General features: G+C 40.4%; 1 protein-coding gene across 1 annotated transcript in view; it reads left to right on the top strand.

The window, feature by feature from the left end:
* Positions 1-27,718, top strand: part of lnx2a (ligand of numb-protein X 2a) — a 97,530-nt gene that overhangs the window by 40,020 nt on the left and 29,792 nt on the right. The window contains exon 3 of the mRNA XM_060826756.1: positions 19,810-20,054. Coding sequence (XP_060682739.1) covers positions 19,810-20,054 — 245 coding nt within the window. The remainder of the gene's footprint in view (positions 1-19,809; positions 20,055-27,718) is intronic.

Below are 27,718 nucleotides of genomic sequence, written 5' to 3'. Positions count from 1 at the left end.
GCTACAGAAAACAACATCAATACCCCTCACTATCCCCCTAATACAATTACATTCCTTCTTATTGTCCTACTTGAATGGCTCCTGTACCACAGTGACATAGTCAGTTCCCTCATCCACTCTGCATCCCTCACTCTCAGCAAAACAACTGAGAAAACTTCAAATCCATTGGACAATTGCAAATACTGAGGCTCCTGTGTTACAGCCCCACGGGCCCCTTACCAGCTTTGTGTGCAATTAAACTCTCCTGTTCCTGACCACTGACTAAATCCAAGTAATGTGTAACTAAGGGGTGTGAGTGCCTCCCAAAATAATGTATCCAGGTAACATTCACCAATCCTGATGTGCTGCTTGGTCTGCAGTTCTGCCTCTTGCTCAATAACACTTAAGCTGACATTTCTGTAGCCACAAACAATTGCTACAGATGTGGTTGCCCTAGATCTTACTAGCATCCAGAAGCCCATGCACTCTGAAATCTCAGTACATTATCTGCCTCTAATATGTGTGAATCAATTAATAATTGTTGACTCATTAACTTATAATTAAAACAGCCTTTACCTCCCAAAACGCTTTAACTGCTAGCAACTTTTACTATAGAGATGAAACCAGGTAATACAATAACAATAAAACACACAGTTTGAAGCAATACCACTTGCTTATTTGCCTGCTCTTTCTGCTGCACAAAATTAAGAATCAAATGCTAGAGACTAAAAACAAAATTAGTAGAAAAAAATCTGCTCCTCAGCCTTCACTGAATTCCCCACTCTGTAAACTTTGGGTATTGCAGTAATTCTCATTATAAAGCACATCTTCTTTCCTATGCATCAATTTCCCACTTTGAACCAAATTGCTTGATATGCTCTCTCACTGTCCCACTGAGGTGAAGTTTCCCTCTCACTGAGTAAGCTCCTTTTGGCCTTTTTATCCAAGTCTGAAGCAGTTTTGAAGCTGATGAATATTTTTTATGCTATTCCCATTCCTAGACCTGTTGTGGTCCTTCCATAGCCTGGAATGTTTTCATGAGTAGTAGGACGGTTTCCATGCTTCTTCTGAGCTCTGGAAGCATTCCTGCATTTGATAGTGCTTCCTCATCACTGCTTGCAACTTTGGGCTCACTGCTGTCTAATCTCCAACTTTGTGTTCCAGCTTCTTTCTGCTCCCACAAAGTTCTAATTTTTTGGTGAGTCTTAGATTTGTTTTTTTTTCGCCTCAAGTGACCTTCAGATTTTCTTGAAATATTACCATTGTCACTTCTTTGTGTGCTTTTCCGCTGCTTTCCTGCTTTGTTGTAAGGTTGAGCCTGGAGGGTTATTTGGGGCTAGTTAGTCTCTCAAAGGTATGTTGCTGGAGTCCATGGTCTCTTTTACCAAAACCCTTAAAAATCAGCTAAATAATGCACACAAGAACTTATAGCTCTGCTTCCTTCCACATCTCTCCAACTCATCATGATATTCTGATATCAATTACATCATGTATGCATCTGATGTCTACAGTAAACTACTTTTAGAGCTGAGAAATAAAACTAGGAAAGAAAATTGTTCTGGGTTTGATCAAGGAATGCAAGTTTAAAACGAAGGCTTGAAATGATAATGTTTGATCAAATAGCTTTTGTAAATTAAAAATATGGTAGAAGAATACAGAGACAAATAGCAGTGTCAATTTATATCACTTTGAATCGCATTTTTTTCAAGGGTGTTCAATGCAGTAATCCATTGTGTTGGACAGTTAATTCGTTTTTTTTTAATCATCCCTTAAAATTTAGAGTTTGGCATCATTTTGAACTTTGTTAATGAATCCCTTGCTTACAAGTGGCTTGTGTAGGATGTTAGAACAACAAAAGGATGTTGTTATCATTAGATTCTTTTTAGGATGTGAACTTAATGTGAACTTTGTACTTGAGGAAACAAACAGCAATTGTAGTCTGTTTCTTTGGAAGCTTATTTGCATTTTGAGGACTATTTGATATTTGATTTGAGGACACTATTCTATCACTGATGCTACATAAAAGCTAATTAAACAGTGTTGACACATGTCAAACATCTGGAATTGTTGACATTTATTGACTGTTTTCCAACTTATAGTAACTTTGAACCTAATAAATTCTCAAAAAATATGATCAATAACTCAGTGAATCAATTGTTTTGCATCAATAACGGCCTGTTACATAATTCACTGCAGAATAATGTTTAGTTTTTCAAGACAAGATTTAAATTGTTTTCTCATTTATTATTCTAAGACAACAGCTTTTTTGAAGATTGTAGTAATTAGCACATTTATAATGTTCAATTGTAAATATTGGTGATTGGTTTAGCATTGCTAGCTCTCTCTCCCATTAAGCAGTAAGTAGATTATGCTTCGAGCTGTGGACTTTGTCCTGAGAATGTGAAAACTGTGATAAGTGCATATTTTTCCCCTTTTTTATTGTTTCTGTTTGACTCCAGTTGTCTTTAGATCTTACATTCAAAGCAATTAGCTATGTCATCTATATCACTGGTGATTACGGGGTCCTTGCCTTATGCAGGTTTAATGGATCCCATTTCAAAACAGTAACTCCAAACAAGAAATTTATCTGGATGACACAAAAAAGCACAAGGTACTTGCAAATTCCTGCTGCATTTCCTAAGAAAGTGCTTGTGATGGGGAACACTTTTTTGTGTCATGCCATTCAACTAAATGGAAGTTCAACACAGCTTTCAATGTTTAGCAATTCCAACATAATCAACAATAGCTAAAAATGACAGCTGTACAAAACCTTTTCTAACTGAATGGTATTGCTTTTTGTATTGAAAGGGCACCGCCATTTATTGAAGACTAAATTGTATGAAGGTTTTTTTGATGATAATGAAACACTGATGTGAATTTCTAATTTTCCACTTCTTGACAAACCAATTTTTAGTCATTTATGTTATTTTGCTGAATAAGAGGAGAAAGAAGCAAATTAGATGCCTTGAGTATGCAGTATTCTTGTAGAATCTTATGTAAGTAAAAAACATCAACACTGGAAAATAGGTTAAATTTCCAAAGCTTGACACATGGTACATTTTAAGCCAGTCATACTGTGAGTCTCTTTGCTTTACTACAGCAATCAGTCAGAGATACATACATCTTTGTGGAAGACCTTTTGGATTTGCATAATTTCTGTTCATTTCAGACAAAGCTTCTTGCTAAATGGAAGTCCTTCATCAGTTGTTGTTTTCTTCACACACACACACACATCTAAGAGCAGATCTCACACTCAACAATAGAGACAATGGACTGAATTTTTATGTTCTGATATCAAAAACATCCTGCTTTTGTTTCAGCTTCAAAGGATAAAACTTTAATTCAGACAGCAAGCGCTTTCCTTGAGTATGTATGAATTCAGGTAAAATCGCAACTGGGTGATATTTTCCAGGCCTCTGACCTCATCAGCTCTTAGGAAATTCCACTGCAATGACTGTTTCAAGATATTTTGACATATGATGTTATCATCTCATGAATATGACTTGCCCACCTGGCTTAAAAGGCATGCAGCAAAGTCAGATACTACTTGTTTCTTTTCCCTGTATTTAAAAGTATTTGATGAAAACCACTAATTTTGAAATCATGCCTTTGCTATATACCTTAATTATCGTTTCGGTCGCACGATTTTCTCCTCTACTCCTTTTCTCATAGCTATTTGTGTTTTATTGACAGTACTTTTTCTTTTCCCTCTTGGTGAATTTTTTTGCCATTGTCAGGGCAAGTTATATCAAAGTGGAGAATTAAATACTTCCTTTATACTGGAGTACCTAGTATCAGCATCACGTACACCAAATTAGCATTATTTATAATGTACTGCATTGCAGATTTACCAGCAACTTTTATTATCTTACATCATGCATTTTAATATTTTAACACCTTTTATACCCAAATTTTGCAGAAGATATTCTAATTGTAATGCATATGTACAACTTAAAACAATTATGTTTATCATTAATGTGGCATTTGAGGTTTTGTTCAGGCATAGACACACAGAATTTTTTTTTATTTTTGTAATACATTTTATTAAGAAAAAATAGATTTTTAAATATTACAACAAATACAAAACAATGCAATTCAAAATAGTACAAAAATAGTACAAAACTAAACCCAAATAATAAAAAAAATTCCCCAACCCACCCTCCTGTACGAATGTATAAACATATATAGAGAAGTATAAAATTATTTAGCTATTTAACTAACTAAATAAATACCTAACAACAAACAAATAAATAGTAATAACTCAGCCCAGTCGAACAAAACACTCATACATTCACAGTTCCTCCTCCCTGGATATTGACTCATGAAACACAATTGTTATGGCTATATAAAAGCCCTTGTTAGTGTGGCAGATAAATCTGTGTCCAGGTATTTCAAAAAGGATTGCCATGTCTTGTAAAAATTCTCAGCTTTGTGGTATACCATATTTGTGAGAAAATCAAGGGGAATATGCTCCATAGCAATCTTCCGCCAACCCTACAGGCCTGGGGGGTTTTCTGATATCTGACCTAGCAAGATATTCTTCCTTGCACAGAATTAAGAATATTGAAAAGTTTTGCCTTATGCGAGTCTGCAGGAAATACAATGGGTAGGCCCAAAAGGAATGTAATAGGATTCTTCTCCACCCCTACACATCACCCTCTCCATTGCACCCATCACAGCTCTCCAATATGTTTGAAGCCTGTCACAAGACCAAAGACAATGGGTAAGAGTACCCGTACAGACCTTGCACTTGGGGCATGCTGAAGATACCCCTGGTTTAAATTTTGACAAACGGTCTGGGGCTAAGTGGACTCTGTGGAGAATCTTCAACTGTAAAGCATGGGTCCTTTTGCAAATTGATATCTTCCTTGCATTCTCCCAAATATCCTCCCATGCCTCTGAAGAAACTTCAACTAGCTCTCTTTCCCACGTCTTGCAGAATCGATCAGACTCATCTGAGGTGGCACCCCCCAATTGGTGATATAGAGTACTAAAAGAGAGTGTACTCTTAGCCCTTAGTACCCCTCTTTCTATGTCAGATTTGTAAGGAGCAGTCAAAAGTGTGGTCCTTTTTTGAATAAAATCCCTAACTTGAAAAAAATGAAAGAGGTCTCTATTAGGTAACTCATACTTCTGTACTAACTGATCGAAGGACATTATTACATCTCCCTTAAATAAATCACCAATGCAAGATATACCCCTAGCTGTCCAACATTTAAATCCTGAATCTATCATACCTGTATTGGAACAACCGAACAACCCAGATGGCCTCCTTCTTCAAAGACCGCAATTTCCCCTCAGACGTGGTCGACGATGCTCTCCACCGCATCTCCTCCACTTCCCCCTCCTCCGCCCTTGAGCCCCACTCCTCCAATCGCCACCAGGACAGAACCCCACTGGTCCTCGCCTACCACCCACCAACCTCCATATACATCGTATCATCCGTCGTCATTTCCGCCATCTCCAAACGGATCCCACCACCAGGGATATATTTCCCTCCCCTCCCCTATCAACGTTCTGAAAAGACCACTCCTCCGTGACTCCCTCATCAGGTACACACCCCCCACCAACCCAACCTCCACTCTCGGTACCTTCCCCTGCAATCACAAGAAATGCAAAACTTGCGCCTACACCTTCTCCCTTACTTCCCTCCAAGGCCCCAAGGGATCCTTCCATATCCGCCATAAATACACCTGCACCTCCACACACATCATTTACTGCATCCGCTGCACCCGATGTGGCCTCTTCTATTTGGGGAGACAGGCCGCCTACTTGCGGAACGTTTCAGAGAACTCAACACTTCAACTCCCCCTCCAACTCCACCAAGGACATGCAGGTCCTTGGACTCCTCCATCGCCAGACCATAGGAACAGGACGGCTGGAAGAAGAGTGCTTCATCTTCCGCTTAGGAATCCTCCAACCACAAGGGATGAACTCAGATTTCTCCAGTTTCCTCATTTCCCCTCCCCCCACCTTGTCTCAGTCCCAACCCTTGAACTCAGCACCACCTTCCTAACATGCAATCTTCTTCCTGACCTCTTCGCCCCCACCCCCACTCCGGCCTATCACCCTCACCTTAACCTCCTTCCACCTATTGCATTTCCAACACCCCTCCCCCAAGTCTCTCCTCCCTACCTTTTATCTTAGCTTGCTTGGCACACTTTCCTCATTTCTGAAGAAGGGCTCATGCCCGAAACGTTGATTTTCCTGCTCCTTGGATGCTGTCTGACCTGCTGCGCTTTTCCAGCAACACATTTTCAGCTCTGGTCTCCAGCATCTGCAGTCCTCACTTTCTACATGAAGCAGTTTTTGTCAGGTATGTCCAGGAAGGGTTCCTGACTCAATATGTAGATAGGCCAACTAGAGGTGAGGCCATATTGGATTTGGTGCTTGGCAATGAACTGTGCCAGGTGTCAGATCTCTTGGTGGGAGAGCATTTCAGTGATAGGGATCAAAACTCGCTGACCTTTACTCTACTCATGGAGAGGGACAGCAGCAGATGGTATTGCAAAGCATTTAATTGGGAGGGGGAATTACAATGCTACTAAGCAGAAACTGGGGTGCTTAAATTGGGAACAGATGTTCTCAGGGAAATGCACGACAGAAGTGTGGAAGTTGTTTAGGAAGCACTTGCTGATAATGCTGGACAAGTTTGTCCCATTGAGGCAAGGAAGGAATGGTAGGTTGAAAGAACCTTGCGTGATGAGAGATTTGGAACATCTCGTCAAGAGGAAGAAGGAAGCTTACTTAAGGTTGAGGAGGCAGGGATCAGACAGGGCTTTAGAGGGTTACAAGGTAGCCAGTAAAGAATCGAAGAATGGGCTTAGGAGAGCTAGAAGGGGTCATGAAAATTATTTAGCAGCTAGGATTAAGGAAAACCCTAAGGCATCTGACACTTAGGTGAGGAACAAAAGGATGGCCAGAGTGAGGGTAGGGCTGATCAGGGATAGTGGAGGGAATTTGTGCCTGGATTCGGAGGAGGTAGGGGAGAACCTGAATGAATACTTAACCTCAGTATTCACTACTGAAAGGGACTTTGACATTTCTGAGGATAGCATGAAACAGGTTGATGTTAAGAAGGAGGATGTACTGAAAATACTCTAGGTTACTATAGGAAGCAAGGGAAGAGATTGATTTGACTTTGGCAATGATCTTTGCGTATTCACTGTCCACTGGAGTAGTGCCAGATGATTGGAGGTGGCAAATTTTATTCCCTTGTTCAAGGAAGGGTATAGAGATAATCTTGGGAAATACAGACCAGCCTGTCTAACATCTCTGGTGAGCAAAGTATTGGAAAGGATTCTGAGAGACCGGATTTATAATTACTTGGAAAACCAGAGTTTGATTAGAGATGGGTCAGCATGGCTTTGTGAGGAGCAGTCATTCCTCACAACTTTATTAAATTCTTTAAAGTGTGACAAAACACATTGATGAAGGTAGAGCAGTGGTGGTGGTGTACATGGATTTTAGCGAGGCGTCTGATAAGGATGGTAGGCTCATTCAGAAAGTAAGGAGGCATAGGATACACAGAAATCTGGTTGTCTGGATACAGAATTGACTGACCCATAGAAGACACAGGGTGGTAGTAATTGGAAAGTATTCAGCCTGGAGTTAGGTGACCAGTGGTGTTTTGCAGAGATTAGTTCTGGGGTCTCTGCTGTTTGTGATTTTTTTATAAATAACTTGGATGCGGAAGTGGAAGAGTGGGTTAGTAAGTTTGCCGATGACATGAAGGTTGATGGGGTTGTAGATAGTGTGGAAAGCTGCAACGGTACATTGACAGGATGCAGAACTGGGCTGATAAGTGGCAGATGGAGTTCATCCTGGAAAAGTGTAAAGTGAATTACTTTGGAAGGTCAAAGGTGAATGCAGAATACAGGGATAAAGGCAAGATTCTTGACAGTGTGGAGGAACGAACGGATCTTGGGGTCCATGTCCATCGATCCCTCAAAGTTGCCACCCAAGTGGCATTCATTAGCAGAAGTATTGAGTTTAAGAGCTGAGAGGTTATGCTGTAGCTCTATAAAGCCTTGGTTAATTCACACTTGGAATATTGTATTCAGTTCTGGTCGCCTCTTTATAGGAAGGATTAGAGAGTGTGCAGAAGAGATGTACCAGGACTGGAGGGCATGTCTTATGGAGAAAGGTTGAGGGAACTTGAGCTTTTCTCTTTGGAAAGAAGAAGGATGAGCGGTGACTTGATAGTGGTGTACAAGATGATGAGGGGCATAGATAGAGTGGATCGCTAGAGACTTTTTTCCATGACAGAAATGTCTATCATGAGGAGATATAATTTTAAGTTGATTGGGGGAAGGTTTAGGGGAGATGTCAGAGGTAGGTTTTTTTACACAATAGTGGGTGGATGGAATGCACTGCCAGCAGTGGTAATCGAGTCAGATACATTAGGAACATTTAAGCGACTCTGAGAGGCACATGGAAGACAGTACAATGAAGGTTCTACAGGTTAGCCTGATCTTAGAGTTGGATAAATGGTCGGCGCAACATCATGGACCGAAGGGCCTATGCTGTGTTGTACTCTTCTCTGTTCTTTGTCTTTTCCCTGGTTTGGGGAAGTCCAGAACTAGAGGGCATAGGTTTAGGGTGAGTGGTGAAAGATGTAAAAGGGACCTAAGTGGTAATATTTTCATGCAGCGGGAGGTATGTGTGCAGAATGAGCTGCCAGAGGAAGTAGTGGAGGCTGGTACAATTACAACATTTAAAGGGCATCTGGATTAGTATATGAATAGCAAGGATTTAGAGGGGTATGGGCTAAGTGCTGGAAAATGGGACTAGGTTAGGTAAAGATCTCTAGTCGGCATGGACGAATTGGACCAAAGGGTCTGTTTCTGTACTGTACATTTCTATGACTTTATAAGTAGGGTAAGCTGCTCACTGAAGCAAAGATCATGACAGAGAATCTAAATGAGTACCTTGCTTCTTTCGGTACCAAATTAGAAAATGGTAACTGGCAGAGTTGAAAATGTGGTTATTGAGCAACTGAATAGATAAAGAAGAGATGCTAAAAAGGCAGGTAAGATAACTCCACAAAGGCCAGTATCTCATCACCAAGTCATCAGATTATTAGAACAGAATGCAAAATGGACTGTTACAGCTTGAGAAAAGGTGCAGAGAAAGTAAAATAATGTTGTTAGTAATTCTGATAGGCTTACAATTCAGATTTAAAAGAGTAGAACACTTATAAAAGATCTGAGGGGATGATATGCTTAGGAGCACTCTAGGTAGAGACATCATCAGGCCTGGATGGGATACAGCCTAGATTGCTAAGAGAAATAAGGGAACAAACTGCAGAGCCATTGACAGAAATTTTCCAGGCCTTTCTGAACACAGGATTAGTTCCAGGAGATTGGAGAATTGCAAATGTGACACAACTTTTAAAGTAAGGAGCAAAGGATAACCCAGGATACTAGAGACTGTCAGCTTAACATCAGTAATGGACAAGCTGGTAGAAGCCATAATACAGGATAAGATAAATAAACAACTAGAGAAAAACAAATTAATACCAGATAATCAACATGGCTTTGTCAAGGGCAGGTCATGTCTGACAAATTCGATTGAGTTCTTTGACAAGTTTACATAGGCAGTAAATAAGGGTAGTGCTGTGGATGTTGTATATTTGGACTTTCAGAAGCATTAGATACAATGCCACGTGGCAGATTGATTAGCAAATTAGAAATGCGTTGGATTGATCAATCCTTGGCAGCATAGATTCAAAGTTGGCTAAAAGATAGGAAACGGAGAATAGATGTAGATGGGCATTTCTCAGATTAGAGAGTTGGAAGTGGTGTTCCCCGGAGATTGGTGTTAGGGCCCTTGCTTTTTATGATATGAATAAACAATTTGGAATTGAGTGTTGAAGGAAAAAATCACTAACTATGCAAATAATGCCAAATTAGGGAAAATAGTAAAGTACGAGGTAGACTCTAAGCACTTTGGAGGGATATTGACAAGTTGGCCAAATGAGCAGACATCTGATAGATGAATTTCAAAGTGAGGTAGTGCATTTTGGTAGAAGAAAAAACAGTTTGCACATTCTCCCTGTGTCCTGTTGGGTTTCTGCCAGGTGTTCCGGTTACTTCTGACACTCCAAAGAAATGAAAATTAGATGGATTAACCATACTAAATTGGACTCTTTAGGAATCTATAGTACATTTCCAACAATGTGGTTATCTTTCTTTGCTTTTAAGTTCTACCTATATGACCTCATTTGTGGAGTCTTGTAAGATATCATTCCTTTTTACGGTAGTAATTGACTCCTTGATCAATACTGTGACACTACCTTCTCTATTACACCTTGCCTTGTCTCGCCAGAAAATTCTACATCTCAGCATCCCTCAACCATGTGTCTGTGATGGCAATTATGTCATACTCCTTTGTGTTAACCAGTACCATCAACTCATTTTCTAACTCTCAAGACTCCCTCCAATAAAATAAATGTAATCCAATCTTACTGAGTTTCCCCGTGTCTTAACTTGACAGTCTCACTTGACCTTTCTTCTACACTTGGGAGAAAGTGAGGGCAGGTGTGCATTGTTCAGTATTGTGAGTGATTGATCAACTTAATCAATAGTACGGTTACCAAACCACACTTGGTGGACATTGAAATCACCCACCCAGGGTACATCTTGCACCTTACCACCCTCAGTGTTTCCATAAAGTGTTGCTCAACACAGAGGACTACTGATTTGTCAATGGAGGGGGGATGGTACATCATAACCAGCAAGAGGTTTCCTTGCTTATGTTCAATCTGAAGCCATGAGATTTCATGAGGACTGCAGTCAATGTTGAGGACTCCCAGGGCAGCTCCCTCCTGACTGTGTACCACTGTGTCACCACTTCTGCTGGGCCTCTCCTGCCTGTGGAACAGGACATATCCAGGAATGGTGATGGTAGTGACTAGGGCATTGTCTGTAAGGTATGATTTTGTGAGTGTGACTGTGTAAGACAGCTCTTCAAGTTTTGGCACTAACCCTCAGATATTAGTAAGGAGAACTTTGCAGGTGGATGAGTCTGTTCCTGCAGTTGTCCTTACCGGTGCCCAGGTTGATGCCAGGTAGTCATTCGGTTTCATTCTTTGATACAACTGAGTGGCTTGCTAGGCCTTTCAGAGGCAGTTGAGAGTCAACCACATTGCTGTGGGCTCGGAGTTATGTGTAGGTCAGACTAGGTGAAGAAAGCAGATTTCCTTCCCTGAAGAATATTAGTGAGCACAAGAGTGTTGCCTTGGCTGGAGTTTTTCAACAATGAAAAGAAACGAGAGAAGCTAGGGTTTTCCCGAGAGCAATGAAGGCTGAGGGGGCACCTGAATGAGTTGTACAAAATTATGAGAGTGCCATAGGTAGGGTAAATGGGAAGAAACATTTCCCCTTAGTACAAGGACTAATCATCAGAAGGGCACAGATTTAAAGTAAAGAACAGGAGTTTTAGAGGGAATTTAAGGAAGAATTGTTCCACCCAGAGGGTGTAGGTGTCTGGATCTCAGTGCCTGAAAGGGTTTTAGAGGTAGGAATCGTCACATTTAAGAAGTATTTAGATAATCACTTGAAGCACCGCAGTCCTTGGTTCATGGCTGCATGTGCTGGAAAATGGGACTGGAATAGATAGGTGCTTGATGGTCAGTGCAGACATTAGAACATAGAACATTACAGCTCAGTACAGGCTCTTCGGCCTTCAATGTTGCGCTGACCTGTCATACCAATCTGAAACCCATCTAACCTACACTATTCCATGTATGTCCATATGCTTGTCCAATGACGACTTAAGTATACTTAAAGTTGGCAAATCTTAAAGCAAGCAAAGCATTCCATATCCTTACTACTGTCTGAGTAAAGAAACTACCTCTGACATCTGTCCTATATCTATCACCCCTCAATTTAAAGATATGCCTCTCATGCTCGCCATCACCATACTTGGAAAAAGGCTCTCCCTGTCCACCCTATCTAACCCTTTGATTATCTTATATGTCTCTATTAAGTCACCTCTCAACCTTCTTCTCTCTCACGAAAACAGCCTCCAGTCCCTCAGCCTTTCCTTGTAAGACCTTCCCTCCATACCAGGCAACATCCTAGTAAATCTCCTCTGTACCCTTTCCAAAGCTTCCACATCCTTCTTATAATGCGGTGACCAGAACTGTACACAATACTCCAAGTGCAGCCGCACCAGAGTTTTGTACAGCTGCAGCATAACTTCATGGTTCCGGAACGCGATCCCTCTATTAATAAAAGCTAAAACACTGTATGTCTTCTTCACAACCTTGTCAACCTGGGTGGCAATTTTCAAGGATCTGTGTACATGGAACCGAGATCTCTCTGCTCATCTATACTACCAGGATCTTACCATTAGCCCAGTACTTTGCATTGCGGTTACTCCGGCCAAAGTGAATCACCTCACACTTGTCCACATTAAACTCCATTTGCCACCTCTCAGCCCAGCTCTGCAGCTTGTCTATGTCTCTCTGTAACCTACAACATCCTTCGTCACTATCCACAACTCCACCGACCTTAGTGTCGTCTGCAAATTTACTAACCCACCCTTCTACACTCTCATCCAGGTCGTTTATAAAAATGACGAATAACAGCGGACCCAACACCTACCCTTGCGGTACGCCACTAGTAACTGGACTCCAGGATGAACATTTCCCATCAACCACCACCCTCTGTCTTCTTTCAGCAAGCCAATTACTGATTCAAACTGCTATATCTCCCACAATCCCATTCCTCCGCATTTTGTACAATTGCCTATTGTGGGGAACCTTATCAAATGTCTTGCTGAAATCCATATACACCACATCAACCGGTTTACTCTCATCTACCTGTTTGGTCACCTTCTCAAAGAACTTTGGGCCAAAGGGTGTCTTTCTGTGCTATGAAACTTTATGACTTGATAGCTGTGCTCTACATTTCCCATCAAGCCAGGGCTTAATGATGCTTTAATAAAGAGTACAAGAGCACATGCCAAGTGCAGGACTGGGTAGACTTAAAAATGAGGTGTGAGCCTGATGAAGCTACAACTCTACAACAGTATGAGCAACATGTGATTGCCAGAGCTAAACAATCCCACAATCAACAGATCAGAGGTAAATTCTGCAGCCCTGCCATCTCTATCATGAATGGTGATGGACAATTAAGTGTTTAACAGGAAGTGAAGGCTTCACAAATATCCCCAACTTCAATGATGCGAAAGTCTGAAGATAAGGCTAAAGCATTTGCAACGAGCTACAGTAGAAGTGCTAAAGAAATTATCCATCTCAATGCCCTCCAGAGAACACCAATATCACCGACTCCAGGCTTCAACCAATTCAATTCACTCTACAGGATGTCAAGTAACAGCAAAAGGCATTGGATACTGCAATGACCACATTCTGGCAATTGTACTAATGACTTGAGGTCCTGAACTTAGTGCGTCCTAGTGAAGTTGATGCAGCAATCATCTATAATAGACTATGGTTTCTCATCAATAACTGGATGTCCTGGTGCAAGATGCAAAGTTCTGGATAGTGATAGTTGATCTGCAGGCTGACTGCTTGGAGTCAGCACTGGGAAGGAGGAGGTGGATAGATCAGCCCCCAAGTTAGTGTGCTGGGTAGCTCAGTGAGAAAGTAGGGTGTGGCAATTGATTGCTGCTGGAAGGAAAGGGCAATTACAGGTGCCTCAATGAGTCCGTCAGAGAATGTCATGCAAGGCACAGAGAGAAGCTGTAGACTTAATTTAGAGGGAGCCAAGGTGATCAGTAAGGTAAAGACTTAAGAAGGCAGAGTACTCGAGAAGAAATGAAAGGAACCAAAACAATGAAGAATAGAGGAAAGTAGAGAGAAAAAGGAGGTAAGAAGAGAGTACGAATAATCAAGCAAAAATGGAAGGACCAAAGAGTGCGTGCAAATGGACAATGGAAAATTTTAAATTGCCTTACTCAATACAGTTAGCTTACTTGATAGATCTCATCCCATTAAGGTACAATCCCACTGCATACTTAACACCTCTAACTGCTCAAATGAAAGCAAAGTTCAGCAAGTGCTGGAGGTCTGAAATAAAAACACTAAGTGCTGGAAAAGTTCTGTTGGTCAGGAAGCATCTGTGGAGAGAGAAATAGGTTTGGGTCCAAAGAATCTCCAGAACTTCATAGTTAAATATGCATATGAATTACAATTGAGTGGATCCAATTAGTAACAAGGAGTTTTTGCTGTGTTTTCTTACCCCACCTTACGAGTTTAAATACTTTATTATTGCCCTTTACTCTTTTTTGGCAGGCTGGTATGAAAGGAAAGCTACTGGTGATTGAGAGCGCTTTATTTTAGAAAAGGCCTGCTCTTTTTTCAGGTGGCATTATCCTCCCTGTAGCATAACATAACAATAGAAAAGCATGCAAGAGCATTATGCTCTTTTTGAACCCTGGCACCCTGGCATTGCAAGACAACAAAGTTTCCATGATAGTTGACAACTGTGGCACTTGCTTGCATCTAAACATAAAATCATTGGCAGCTGCTTTTCTTGCTGTAAACTCAAGCAGCTGCACTCAACACAATTGGAGATCCCACAAAAGCACCAATGATTGACACTGAAGCAGCAAATTTCATTGAACGAAGGAGTTCTCTGTTCCAATTGCCAACAAACATGAATTCTTTATCCATTGTCAGTGTTCATAAGGATTCTTGTTTCCCAGCTGCTGACTTAGTTGGAAAATGTTAATGCTGTGCAAGAGGAGGAAAGAGAGGGAGGAAAATGACCAAGTAAATGAATTCAATTAGTAGATTTGGATACAGGACCACTTCAAATTGTATGCCCATGTTGAGGAAGTGGTTGGCAACCAAGCCAGACATCCTAACTTGCCTCATACACACAAAGTAGAGTTGAGTATGTGGACAAAATTTGGAAGGACTCAAGCAGCATTTGCAAGTATTTCACAAAATTCTTGAAATGTATGTTGCAAGTTTTATATGATGCTTAAGATTTGATTATGTGCATTTTAAGTTGCTTCATGTGTGCTGATATTTATAGTTTTTCTGCACTGTACTGAAAAGCCATGTTATTAAAATCATTTCATGTACACTATTGGGTTATTAAGGTTTTTGGAACGCTGTGCTAGGCCTTACAGCTGGAAAATTATGATTCTTCCCCACCTCAAACCATCTTTCCTTCTTTCTCACAAGCCCCTCCCAAAATCCTGCACAACAGTCACCTTTTGATGCTGATCGCTAGGCTCTGGCTTTCCCAATTTCTGTACACTCCTTTCAGAGATGCAGCTGATCAGCTGCTGGCCAGGAGCTAACAGATCCTGTGATTCGGCCTGTCAGAACATTTTATATTCATGACACCTGAAATCTGTTGTGATTTGAAATAATTATGTCCTTGTAGACATTCTCAATGGAGCATGTTTAATTTAGTTTGTAAAATTGTCTAATTCTACTGGATCAAGAGAATCAGTTTTCTCATTTCAAATGTGCAAAGCTTCTTTACAAAAGTTACTTTTCTATGTCATAAATTAACAAATATGAAAATACATTGTCAGCCTGCCAAATTTGCTAATATTTGACTGGTTCAGAGAACGACGGACTAGTCATTAGTGTTAGTGATTGATTTATGTGGAAGAACTACATCTAACTCCTTGAAAGCATTAAGTATTTTGGCCGTAACTGCTTTGTGTGATAGAAAATTTCATATGCTCACCATTTTATGGGCGAAGAAATTTCTCCTCATCTCAGTCCTAGGTGGGCTACCCACATCCTTGGACTGTGACCCCTGATTGTAGATTCCCCTGATCATTGTGAACACCCTTTCTACATTTACTGTGTCCAGCCCTGTTAGAATGTTATAGGTTTCTCAAGATTCTTCTAAACTCCAGTGAGTATAGTCCTAACCATTCCAGTTTCTCTTCATGTGTCAGTCCTGCCTTCCTGAAAACAGCTTGGTAAACCTTTGGTCTACTGAAGTTGCTTGGTCCAGTCAGGAAGAGTATTCCAGTAATCTCCAAGATTCTATAACACACAACAAACAACTTATCTAGTTCAGCACCAGGGTCACAATTCAGCAGAGGGGTAAATGGACCATCCTCAGACAAGGAAGAAGGGAAGTCTGACTAGCTGCAAAGGGAAGCGAATCTGATAATACAGCTGCTGAAGAAGCCAAGGCACAAGTGAAATGTCCTGATGAAGGGCTTATGCCCGAAACGTCGAATTTCCTGTTCCTTGGATGCTGCCTGACCTGCTGCGCTTTTCCAGCAACACATTTTCAGCTCTGATCTCCAGCATCTGCAGACCTCACTTTTTCCACAAGTGAAATGTGGCAGTCAAGCCCAAAAGTACTTAATGATGCCTGAATTTAAGAACAAATAACTGTGGACTAACAGATGTGAACAGTCAGAACTAGGAGATGGCTGTGGCAGTGATACTCTGCCTTGAAAAGAGTGCTTGATTTTTAACACTTAGAATTTATGCTCTCCCATTTGGCATTCAGCATTATTGGTGTATCCAGAACAAATGGTCTGAGCTGTTCAAGGAAGGAGCTCATCACCACCTTACAGGAAGCTACGAATGGGCAATTAAGTGCTGGCACAGCGAATGAGCTTCCATCTTAAACTTGTTTGAACTTAGAATCCCTGCAGTGCAGATGGGGGCTAAATAGAGGCCCATCAAATCTACAGTGATGCTCTGAAGAGCATCCCATCCAGACCCAGTCTATCCCACACCTCCACATTTATCATGGCTTATCCACTTAGCCTGCACATCCCTAAATATTGCAGACAATTTATTATGGGCAATCCACCTAACCTGCATATCTTTGGACTGTGGGGGGAAACGGAAGCACCTGGCAGAAGCCCACACAGACACAGGGAGAACATACAAACTCCACACTGGCAGTCACCCAAGTTGGAAGCCAATCTGGGTTCCTGGTGAGGTAGCAGTGCTAACCACTGAGCCATCCTCTTATAAATGAATAAAAGAAAATTCAATGCTCCGATTATCTCCTGGTCCAAGCAACTTCAGCAGACCAAAGGAAGTACGACAAAGGTTTCCCAGGCTGTTTCAGGGATGGCAAGATCAATATGGAATTATGCAGGTGCATATGGGAGATGTGCATACTTTTCTCAAACACAAGAGGGCAAGATGCATTATCTACTGCAGAGACTGTGTGCTAAGACACACATCAAATGCATGCATCTCACTTAAGGTCGTGCTTCCCAGAGATTATATTCTTCTCACAGGGCAGCAGAGACTAGCATCCTAAGTGCTCCAGGCACATGATTGTACCTGTAAGCACCTCAGATGATCAGTGTCCTTCAAGGTTGGGTGGAAGAGAAACAGGATGAATCAAAAAACATAATGCATGCAAAGAGACAGCATTAATGTAGTATAATGTGTATATTCATGAACAGTGCTTGATTTTATATAACATTGACACATGTGCATTCAAGGAGATTTTGATGTTCTTTAATCCTTCCTCTCCACTGTGCATTGGCAACTGCAACTGTGCTTCAAGGAGCCAATAATATCCATGGGTTTGTTATCTGATCTCTAACCTGGCTAAGCTTTACAAAGAATTTATTACTTCTGAGCTTCTGTGCTGTACATCTCTATGACTCTATAACCCTCTCTTTATGCTGCACTGAACTACTGGTGGCACATGGCATCTTCTGATTCCCCATGGATACCACGACTTTTCCAGAGCCCTGACTCCAACACTAAGCTGCTTATTAATTGCTCAAACTTCTGAGTTCAAACTGCACACACAAACGCTCTTGACTTCTGAGTCCCCACCTCCCCAATTTAGTATAGTTGTCTTTCAGCAAAGGAGTTAATTTCTGCATGGAGCTTGTTTCTGTCTTTTTCTTCTTCAATAAACTGTGACCATGAAATGCTCGCCAGTGACCCCTAACCTGTTCTGAGTGAAATAATCTCCAAAAACAAAGATTCTGCCTGAAGGGCCAAATAATAACCTCCAGTGTTGTACTATTCTAGGATTCTGTGATCATAAGAGATTACTGAATGCAACTGATCAGAGTATTAAGAATTGGATGAGTAGGGGGAATCTTAATCTATTTCTAAGATTCTAATTTTGATTGTCTCTCACATTTAACTATTTAGCTGTAATTTACTGTCTAAATTCTAAATTCCATCCAGACTTGAGCAGGGTTTTGAAATTCTCTGCTTGCAAGCAGCTGATATCAGTTAACCAAGGAAACCAACTTTGACTAGCTATCCTGTACCTGTGACTTGGAATATATAGATAGCACCTCAGTGCAAGTTAAGGGAGAAGGGGAATGAAGTGCTCCTTTGCATTTTCTTATTTTTTTCAGTCTGTAGGAGGTTCTTACTCTACTGCAGGGAAAAAAAGCTAGCTGTTTGGTGAGTATCTAGGAAGTGGTTATGGTCTATTCTATTCCTAAAGCTTAAAATAGATTTTGTTGATTTATTGTCGTATGTACCAAAGTACAGAGCAAAGCTTTGATTACGAACAGTACAGGCAGATCATTGTAAGCAAGGATGTACAGAGCAAAAAGACTTAAACAGAAGTATACAGCTTACATTGCATGGGTGTGCGCTAGGAGAGATCAACACTAGCAAGATCAGCATTATTTGAGGCCGTTTACCATCATAACAGCCAGGAAGAAGCTGTTCTTGAATCTGCTGGTGCGTGTGTTCAGACTTCTTTATCTTCTGCCTGATAGAAGAGGTTGTAGAGATCATTGCTGAGATGTAATGTGCCTTTGATGAATTTGGCAGCCTTCCTGCAGCAATGAGCCTTGTAAGTGGAGTCCATGAATGGAAGGTTGGCTTCCATAATATCCAGGCTGTGCACGCCACCTTACGGTCCTGGGCAGAACGGTTGCCATACCAGGCCGTTATCTACCTGGACAATATGCTTCCAATTGTTCATCTCTAGAAGTGTGTGAGGGTCCTTATGGACATGGCAAATTTAATGAGCTGCCTGAGAAAGAAGAGGCATTGTTGTGACATTTGACTGTCGCATCTACATGGGAAGTCCAGGACAGGTTGTCAGTTATTGTCATTCAGAGGAACTTGACACTGTCCACCCTCTCAACCCCAGTTCCATTGATGTAGAGGAGGGAGTGGGGAGGGGGTGGGAGGGGGGTGTTCTCCTCCTCTCTTTCTGAAGTCAATGATCAGTTTTGCTGACATTGAGAGAGAGGTTGTTCTCTTCGCACCATGTCAATAAGTCCTCTATTTCCCTTCTGTATTTTGACTTGTCGTTGTTAGATATCCGTTGTGCTATGGTAGTGTTGTCAGCAAGCTTGTAGATGGTGTTCATTTGGAATTCGGCAACACATTTGTGGGTGTACAGGGAGTACAGAAGGGGGTTGAGGACCTATCCTTGGCGGGGGTGGGGGGCGGGGGGCTCTAGTATTATAGAATAGGAAGTGAGATCAATAAAATATACAAAAAGAAGAAGCAAATAATTAAATATAATGATTAAGCAGGTCATTAAAACATTAAGGATGGCAGGAGAAGTGCTACTTTGTGGTTGCAGGCTGTGGGGGCTTCTGGATGCCAGTATAACCCAGGGCCAGCATATCTGAATTAAATATTGCAGTTGGAGTAGCTTTGGCTCCAAATCATTGAGCTGGAGGCAGACCTGCAGGTACTTAGAACTTAGCAAACTAACAATTCTTGTTGACTCTATTGTATTTTCACTTGGCATTGAAATGAAAAGGGTTGCGCAATATAATATTAAACCAATTTATTGATTGCTCTGTCCCTTACAGTTCATGTTTATCTTTTAAATTTTAGGAACTCTGTGCTTTTCAGCATTTCCTACCTTTCAAAAACTGACTGAAATTGTTTTGGTCTACTCTTTTTAGGTGTTTTGGAGCATCAAACCATAGAGCTGCTTTACAGGTAAGCAGATCTTGCAGGTTACAAACTGAGATTGGAAAGGACAGCAGTTCCACTGTGGCAGGGCAACCAAAGAATGAACCATCAGATGCAGACCAAATTAAGATTGTATCCCAGTGTTGCCATTTCAGTGTTGCTTCAGCAGCATCCACTTGTGCAGATGAGCAAAGCAGAGAGAATCCTGTCTTTGAAGGAAACACAGAGGAAAACAGTGAGTATTACCATGCAGTTGCAGATTTTAATTGCTAATTAAAACCATTTTGGTTAGTTTAGAACCAAAGTTTTACCATTCATTTTATATTCTTTTCATTTTGTTGAGATTAAAGAGCTGATGGGCTTTCTCTACTCCAATTTCTGAATATGTAAAAATTATATTCAGTAGAGTATTGACCACATTTAAGTGGCAATTTGCAGTTATGTCTAAATAATGCAGTAAATTTTGTCTTCAATTTTAATTTTATCAATGCATGTATTTTGAATCCTAGCTGTGATTTTACTTCTCATACCCAATTAGCCAAGTAATGGCTAATATTTTTGAGCTGGAAAACTCTTCAAATTTGCACTGGCTGTCCAGACACCACTATGAAGTTTTAGCAGCGCATGTATATTCTACCAAACATTTGATGTCAGTAGTGGAATTGTCTTAATTACTAGCATAATCAAAGGTCAGTGGAAATCCTGGCAGAAATGTTCAGCAGGGGCATTAACTTTTTATATGACCCTTGCAGAGGTTAATAACTTTTACAAACAAATTTGAACTTCCAGTTAATAGCTGAAAAAAAAATGCAATAAGATTACGTCTTTAAATTGTTTACAAAACATAAAGCTAAATATTTCATTGCCTAACACAACCTTTATGAGTAACTTATATTTTTAACCTCAGGCACTTTTCCCTATTTACTTAATACAGCAATAAGAAAGCCAATTCACAGATACCTTATATATATTATGTTATGAACCAAGCTAATGGTCGCAGAATCACAGTGTTGTCATACAGCATAGAAATAGGCCCTTTAGCCCGCTATGTGAATGCCAACCAACCATCACAAACTATACTAATCTCACTTACCTGTGCCTGGTCCATGGCCTACAATGCCCTGGAATTTTAACTGCTCATCCAGATAATCTTTAAATATGTTGGCTCCACCACTCAGGCAGTGCATTCCACATTTCTACCATCCTTTGGTGAAAAAGATTTTCCTCAAATCCCTCTAAGCTATTTACTCCTCACCTTAAACATATGCCTTCTGGTCTTAGACATGTCTGCCATGGGAAAGAGATTCTCAAGATCTAACCTGTCTGTGCCATTCATAATTTTGTATCCCTCAATCATCCTTCTGACAGTGTGTTGACCAGAACTGCATTGATTATCTACAGATGGAATCTTTTATGTCTTCTAAAGTTGTAAGGAGACTTCCTTGCTCTTATGTTCTATGCTCTGGCTAATGAAGGCAAGCATCCCATACACCTTCTTCACCATTTTATCTACTTGTGCTAACACCTTCAGGGATCTATGGACTTGTACATCAAAGTCATGATGTTCCTCAGTATTCCCAATGACACCATTCATTGTGTATATCCTTCCCTTATTAGATGTCCCAAAATTCATCACCTCAGACTCTAGTCTGAGACAATCCTTCTCACTATCAACAATGCTACCAATGTTCCTGTATCTGCAAACTTACTCACTAAAACTTCTGCATTCACATCCAAGTTGCCTAATGTACGTAACAAACTGCAAGGGTCCTAGCACTGATCCCAATGGTAATACTGAACAATCTGGATCCCAGAATGCAACCTGGTTTAATTGCCCATAGTTTCTATTTTGTTTACAATAGTGGTGAGTTATTGAAAATAATCACAGATTGCATTTTAAAAAGAAAACATAAAAACTTATTACACGGGCAAAAAAAATCACAGACTTGACTATGCTAGAATTATTTGAAATGGTCTTAGTAGAAATATCAGAAATATAGATTCAAACTCAACAACTAACTTACAGACACTCAAATCTCAGTGAAGGGTCGCCATGTCTCTATTTCAAAGTTCCCTGTTCACTTGGAAGCTATGGATGTAATTATTTCTTTTCAACAAATTTCTGTATTCACTCAATGCTAGATTCTTTAATTGATCTCTAGTTCTAAGACACTTAATCGAACAGCTAAGGGTTCCTTAACATGGGTTCCTTAAGCTCATGTCTTCCACCGTTTTCTCCTCTGGAATTTCCTTCTAAGCAGTTAAGGACTTTTTCCCCACCCCTAACAGTTCTGCTGTTTTGAACCTTTCTCTCTGAATGAGCAGGCACACTCCTTAGTTGTTTCTGGATGTTATTGATCTTCTTTTATATTTTCACTCCTCGTTATCCACTGATTTGCTATCTGCATACTTGTGAGCCCAGACCATTTTTCTCATTCATTCATCTATTCTGATCATGGGATCTTTTGTGGTACAGTTCATGGAACTGGAGTCTACATTTCTTGTTGTCCACCAAAAGTCGATGCCCTGTCCCCTGCGGATAGCGACCATTTAATGGACTGAATTCCTATCAATAGACAACAGCAGCTATATTTTTCACTCATGCCATCTTTTCCCATTGCACTGAACTGTTCCCCTGAAGGGTTTAATCGACTAATTGAAATGCATATCAAGAAACAGCTGCCCAGACCTCCTGCTTGCATTTACAGAACTCAAAAATGAAACTAAACACATCAATTTTAAAGCTATGTTTTATTCACCCAATTTGGAACCCAGCTCTCAGCCACTAGTAACATATCATGAATCTTCTTCATATGTTCTTTATGTCTATTCAGTTCTCTTAGAATAAGTCAAAAAATAATTCATTGCTCCAATGAGTTTACTTCCAATCTTTTTCTTTCACAACCTGGTGACCTCTAATCCCAAACTATCCTTCATGGTGAATGTATTACTGGAGACCCTCCTGCCAGTGCAAGATAACTGAATCTTCCTGCTTTATTTCAACTCCTCTCAAAACTGGGCCTGGGTTTTCACTCCTGGGTCCAGAATTCAAAGTCAAGACATCTCCTGATCCATGATCCATGAGATGATGGCTTGAGAGATCAGATTTTTGTTCTGAATTTATGCAGTTCCTTGGGCGACAGGCCAAGTGACTCAAGAACAAGAGTAAAGGCTGCGAGGTATGCAGGTGGACTGTATGGAAGACTTTCCTTAAATTACAGGACTATGCTGAAGTTTAATTTTTAAAAGGACAAATAACATTCTTCCCATGTTCACATCCCCTCCCCAGCTCATATCAGCTGATGTACCCTATCTACTAGACTTTTCTTCACATTACCTATGCCAAATGACCCAGTATCCACCATGGACAGTCCTCAGCACACATGCAGAGATAAGATAAAAGAGGGTTTGGTAAAATGAAGTTCCAAATGTTTGCGGCAGATTTGATCATATTGAAAAAAAAGTCATTCATTTAAAAAGAATTCTATATTTTAATTCTTTCAACTTGAACTTTTAACTTTATTTCTTTGTTTTTCTATCTTTATGTCCCATTTATTTCTGTGTTTTAAGATGACACCAGAGAGAAGCAACATTATGCAATACGTTTGTGACATGTATTTGTGACAAATACTGTGAAAATACGTGACAATAAATAAATAAACCACAAATAAATGAATAAAAATACTTTACAACATTAAAGTTCTCCAACAACAAGCAATGAATTTCATAGTCCCACATCAAATAATCTCTAACCACATCTGTCAGCCAGATAAAAGACTGTCACCCTGAGGTGACCATGTGGAATTGCGATACCAGATAAAAGAACTAACCCAGCTGTTCAGTATTCTAAATATTTGTTTATTAAAAAGCAGAGGAAGCATCACATAGGATGTAACAGATGGGGCAGAATGTTCATTTTAATGTGGGCTATCCGACCTAACCAAGAGGTCGGAAGCGCCTCCCATCTATGAAGGTTCTATTTGATTCTGTCAAATTAATGGGCAAAATTGGCTTTAAATAACCGATCAAAATTGGGAGTAAAAATATACCTAAGTAGAGAAAGCCCTCCTGCGACCATCTAATAGGGAACCGAGATTCACCCTCCGGATCAGGTACTCTTGGGAGACCACCCATGGGCATGACCTCTGACTTTGCAAAATTGATCTTATAACCTGAGAAGCCACCAAATAAATTGGTGCATTGTATCAGGTGTAGCACTGAGACTTTTGGGTTTGATAAGAAGACAAGAACGTCATCTGCATACAGTGCGATCTTATATGACTTTGTCTCCACTTCTGGAGCAGTTATATTGCCTCCCCCAGCAATTCGATCACCAATGTGAGAAGCATTGGTGACAAGAGACAACCTTGTCGACTGCCCCTACAAATATTAAAATTGTTTGACTGTATACCATTGGTGCAGACCGCGGCACGAGGATCACGATACAAAACCTCCACCACCTGATGAAGGTCTCTCCCAGGCCAAACTCCTTCAAAGTATGAAAAAGATATGGCCACTCGACCCTGTCAAATGCCTTTTCCACATCTAAGGAGATCACCAATCCCTGTACCAATCACTGTTGACATACTTGGATCATGTTAAGTAATCTCCTGACATTATCTGTCGATTTACAACCTTTTATGAACCCTGTCTGGTCCTCCTTAATGCTGGAGGGCAGTACAGTTTTAGCCTTAGTGCCAGAGTCTTGGATAGGATTTTGAAGTGGACATTCAGGAGTGAAATGGATGTATAGGAAGCACAGTCCTCCGAGGTCTTCCCTTTTTTAAGAATGAGAGAGATGTTCGCCTCTCTTAGAGATGGTGGGAGGAGGCCACAACCATGTGAGTCATTAAACATACTAAGCATCAGCCCTGACAATATACTTAAATTCCTTATGGAACTCACTGGGGAGCCTGACAGGACCTGGCACCTTCCCATTCTGGAGATGAAGGCAATGAAGAGAGACTCTTGTTTAGGGGTCACTCCTGGAAGGTCCAAATCCTTAAAAAAAAACTCCGTCCTAACCTACCCACTCTTACAGCTTTCAGATTGGTATAATTCAGAGTAAAATTTCTGGACTGCTGCATTAATCCTTTTAGAATCGTAGGTCAAATTTCCAGTGTTCTTTCTGATCGAGTTAATGGCTGGAGGGCACTCCTTTTCCTAGCAAGGTATGCTAAGTACTTGCCCCGCTTATCCCCATGCTCAAACAACCTTTGACTGGCAAATGTAAGCATAGAGTTCAGCATAGACTCAAAGTGCAGTTTAACTAGTGAGGGCCTGTCAAAGTATGTCTTTTCAGCTACTTTCAAAAGCATTTCGAGCAAGCGTTGCTGCTCACCCAACTGTCGCTTCTTATTTGCTGAATAGGAAGTAACCAACCCCCTAGAATAGGCTTTTAGCTGTTTCCCAGAGAATGGATGGGTTACTGGCCAAGCCTGAATTAATATCTAAAAAAGCCCTGAACTCAGTAGAAAAGAATTCAGTAAACTTGCAATCCTTGAGGATGAAGGGATCCAGTCGCCAGTGCTTCGAGCCTACCACTATATCTTTACTCTTAACCATTAAATACACTGGGGTTTGATCAGAATTAGTGATATTGCTAATTGTACATGAAGCCATTCAGCACGGATGTACTGCAAGGTTGAGAAAAGATCAATCCTGGTATGGCATTTACATGGGTTTGAAAACAACACGGAGTCCCTGCCAGTTGGGTGAAGGTGCCTCCAAACATCTACCAATCCCAATTCAGCGCATAAATCCCTTAATTGTTTAGATCGCAAAGAAGATATTGATAGGCTTTGGGCAATCTGTCAACTGTAGGGTCTGTGAGACAATTGAAATCCTGTGCTATGATGACATGTTGAGGTGCAAGGTTAACCAGTCTAAAAAGTGCATCTGTCAAGAATTTAAGGAGATGGGCCAGGGGTCAGTAAACATTTAAGATCCCGTATTCTTCCCCATGATTCAAAGCTTTAAGGATTACAAATCTCTCGTGTGTGTCTTTGATGTGCTTTTAATAACTTAAATGGGAGATTCTTTCTAACTAAAATGGCCACCCCTCGACTCCTTGTATTGAAAGATGAAAAATAAACCCAGTCATACTCATTCTGTTGCAGCTTCAAATGCTCTGCATCATCCAAGGGTGTTTCTTGTAATAAGGCAACATTCAACCCTTTCCCTTTTAAGACTGGAAAGTACCTTCTTCCTCTTGACAGGTGAATGACTCCCCTTAATATTCCAGGTGCACCACTAAAACACATCCTTGGCCATAACCTTCCATAACACCATCTCGACTCCAGAGAGAAGAACCTGAGCTACAGATCGCTGAGCTTTAATGCAAAAGAATCCTTTGTGGCAATAAAGCATCCAATTTATCAAGTAATATATGAGAATTATAATTTTATTTCTCTTTATTGTTTATTCTACAATATCTGTTTCTGTCTTTACCCATCTTTCCCTTATATATTTTAATACAATTTTTACAAAAATAAGATTGATAACAAGTATGTAATGAGAATAATAATTTTCCTATCACACACAGAAGTTTATCTTGTTAAAAGCAAAAGTAATTTACAAATAATACCTGAGCAAAGCTTTTGAAATTCAGTGTTTTTATTTGAGAATTATTTGAGAAAAAGATAATGGACAGAATATGCTGTGAGGAAAATAAAAATATCTCAGTACTACAGCTGATTGAATTATACTGATGCATTCTGTGGTATTGGATAAATTATGCTCACTAAATCAGGTTCGGGAACAACTCCTACAATGTGAAGCCTTCGATTTGAAATATCTGTTGCGTTAAAACATGATTAAGTAGGTCACAATGTCCTATGTTATTAAATTTAATGTTTAATTGATTTTACTTGCTACTTTGCAAATTTCTTGTGTCACTTTGGGTTTAGTTTAGCTTTCTGCACACTGCAGTGTGCAAGTATTATTTGAAACCAATATGCGTGACAATATTTTGTTTATTAAACCATGATGTTGCAAGTGATTTTTGTCCAATTTCTATGCCTTTACTATTATGTATAAAGAAGAAATATGGAAATTTCCTTACTGTAATATTGCGCCACACAAGTTAAGAATTATCTGAAAGCTACGAGGCAATAATTGTAAGAGAGAAAGAAACTATCCCTATCAAAACAGTTGGCTGATATTGTCAAGTTAGGTAAATTGATCTCACAATATCAAGTTTGGGCCAAATTATCAGGCAGAAACTTGAATGTTGGGGAGAGAACTGAATGTTCACTAAATAAAGAAAGATACAAACAGCAGTTTAATGAATACATTTAATGCTATAGAATAGTTTGTTTCTTTCATCAAAAAAACTTCAGAAATACTTCATGCCCGAATGCAGGCTCATCTGTCTTAGCTTGAACTTCTGCAGGCTTCAGCAGCAAAGTCATGGGGGAGGTGGAGGACCCAGGTACTTCTGGAGTGTCCTGAAAAAAGTCTCTGGGGTTAATTTGTAGTTCTTTTCTCTCTGGGTGCCCACTGGCACCATCCCATCTCTGAGAGGAAAGGACACCTGGAATGAGTTTGAAGTCCTTCACCTTCTCACACCCTGTCATTGATGTAGAACACCTATGACCAAAATAATCCAGTGCAAAGTTGTGCATGTATCTAGCAAACTGAGTAGTTGATATTGTCTCTTCATGATGATTAGCACTCTCTGCATTAACACAGCCAGATGCATGCTTGCCAAAACCAGCACAGTACAGATAATGTTGTTGGACTCCTTCATCCTCTGATCCAGTTTACTGTCTCTGACAAATATGCATACTATTCCTGTGCCTTTGGCAAAGTCGTTAATGACCAAGACTTTGAGATCTTTTATGTCTGGAGCTGAGCAGGTGTCTGCTCTCTGGTAGTTCTCAGAATGCCATAGATCTG

The sequence above is a fragment of the Hemiscyllium ocellatum genome, chromosome 6 (assembly GCF_020745735.1).
Source record: "Hemiscyllium ocellatum isolate sHemOce1 chromosome 6, sHemOce1.pat.X.cur, whole genome shotgun sequence".
Lineage (NCBI taxonomy): Eukaryota > Metazoa > Chordata > Chondrichthyes > Orectolobiformes > Hemiscylliidae > Hemiscyllium > Hemiscyllium ocellatum.
The sequence above is the reverse complement of the archived record's forward strand: the minus strand, read 5'-3'. Positions and strand labels throughout refer to the sequence as shown.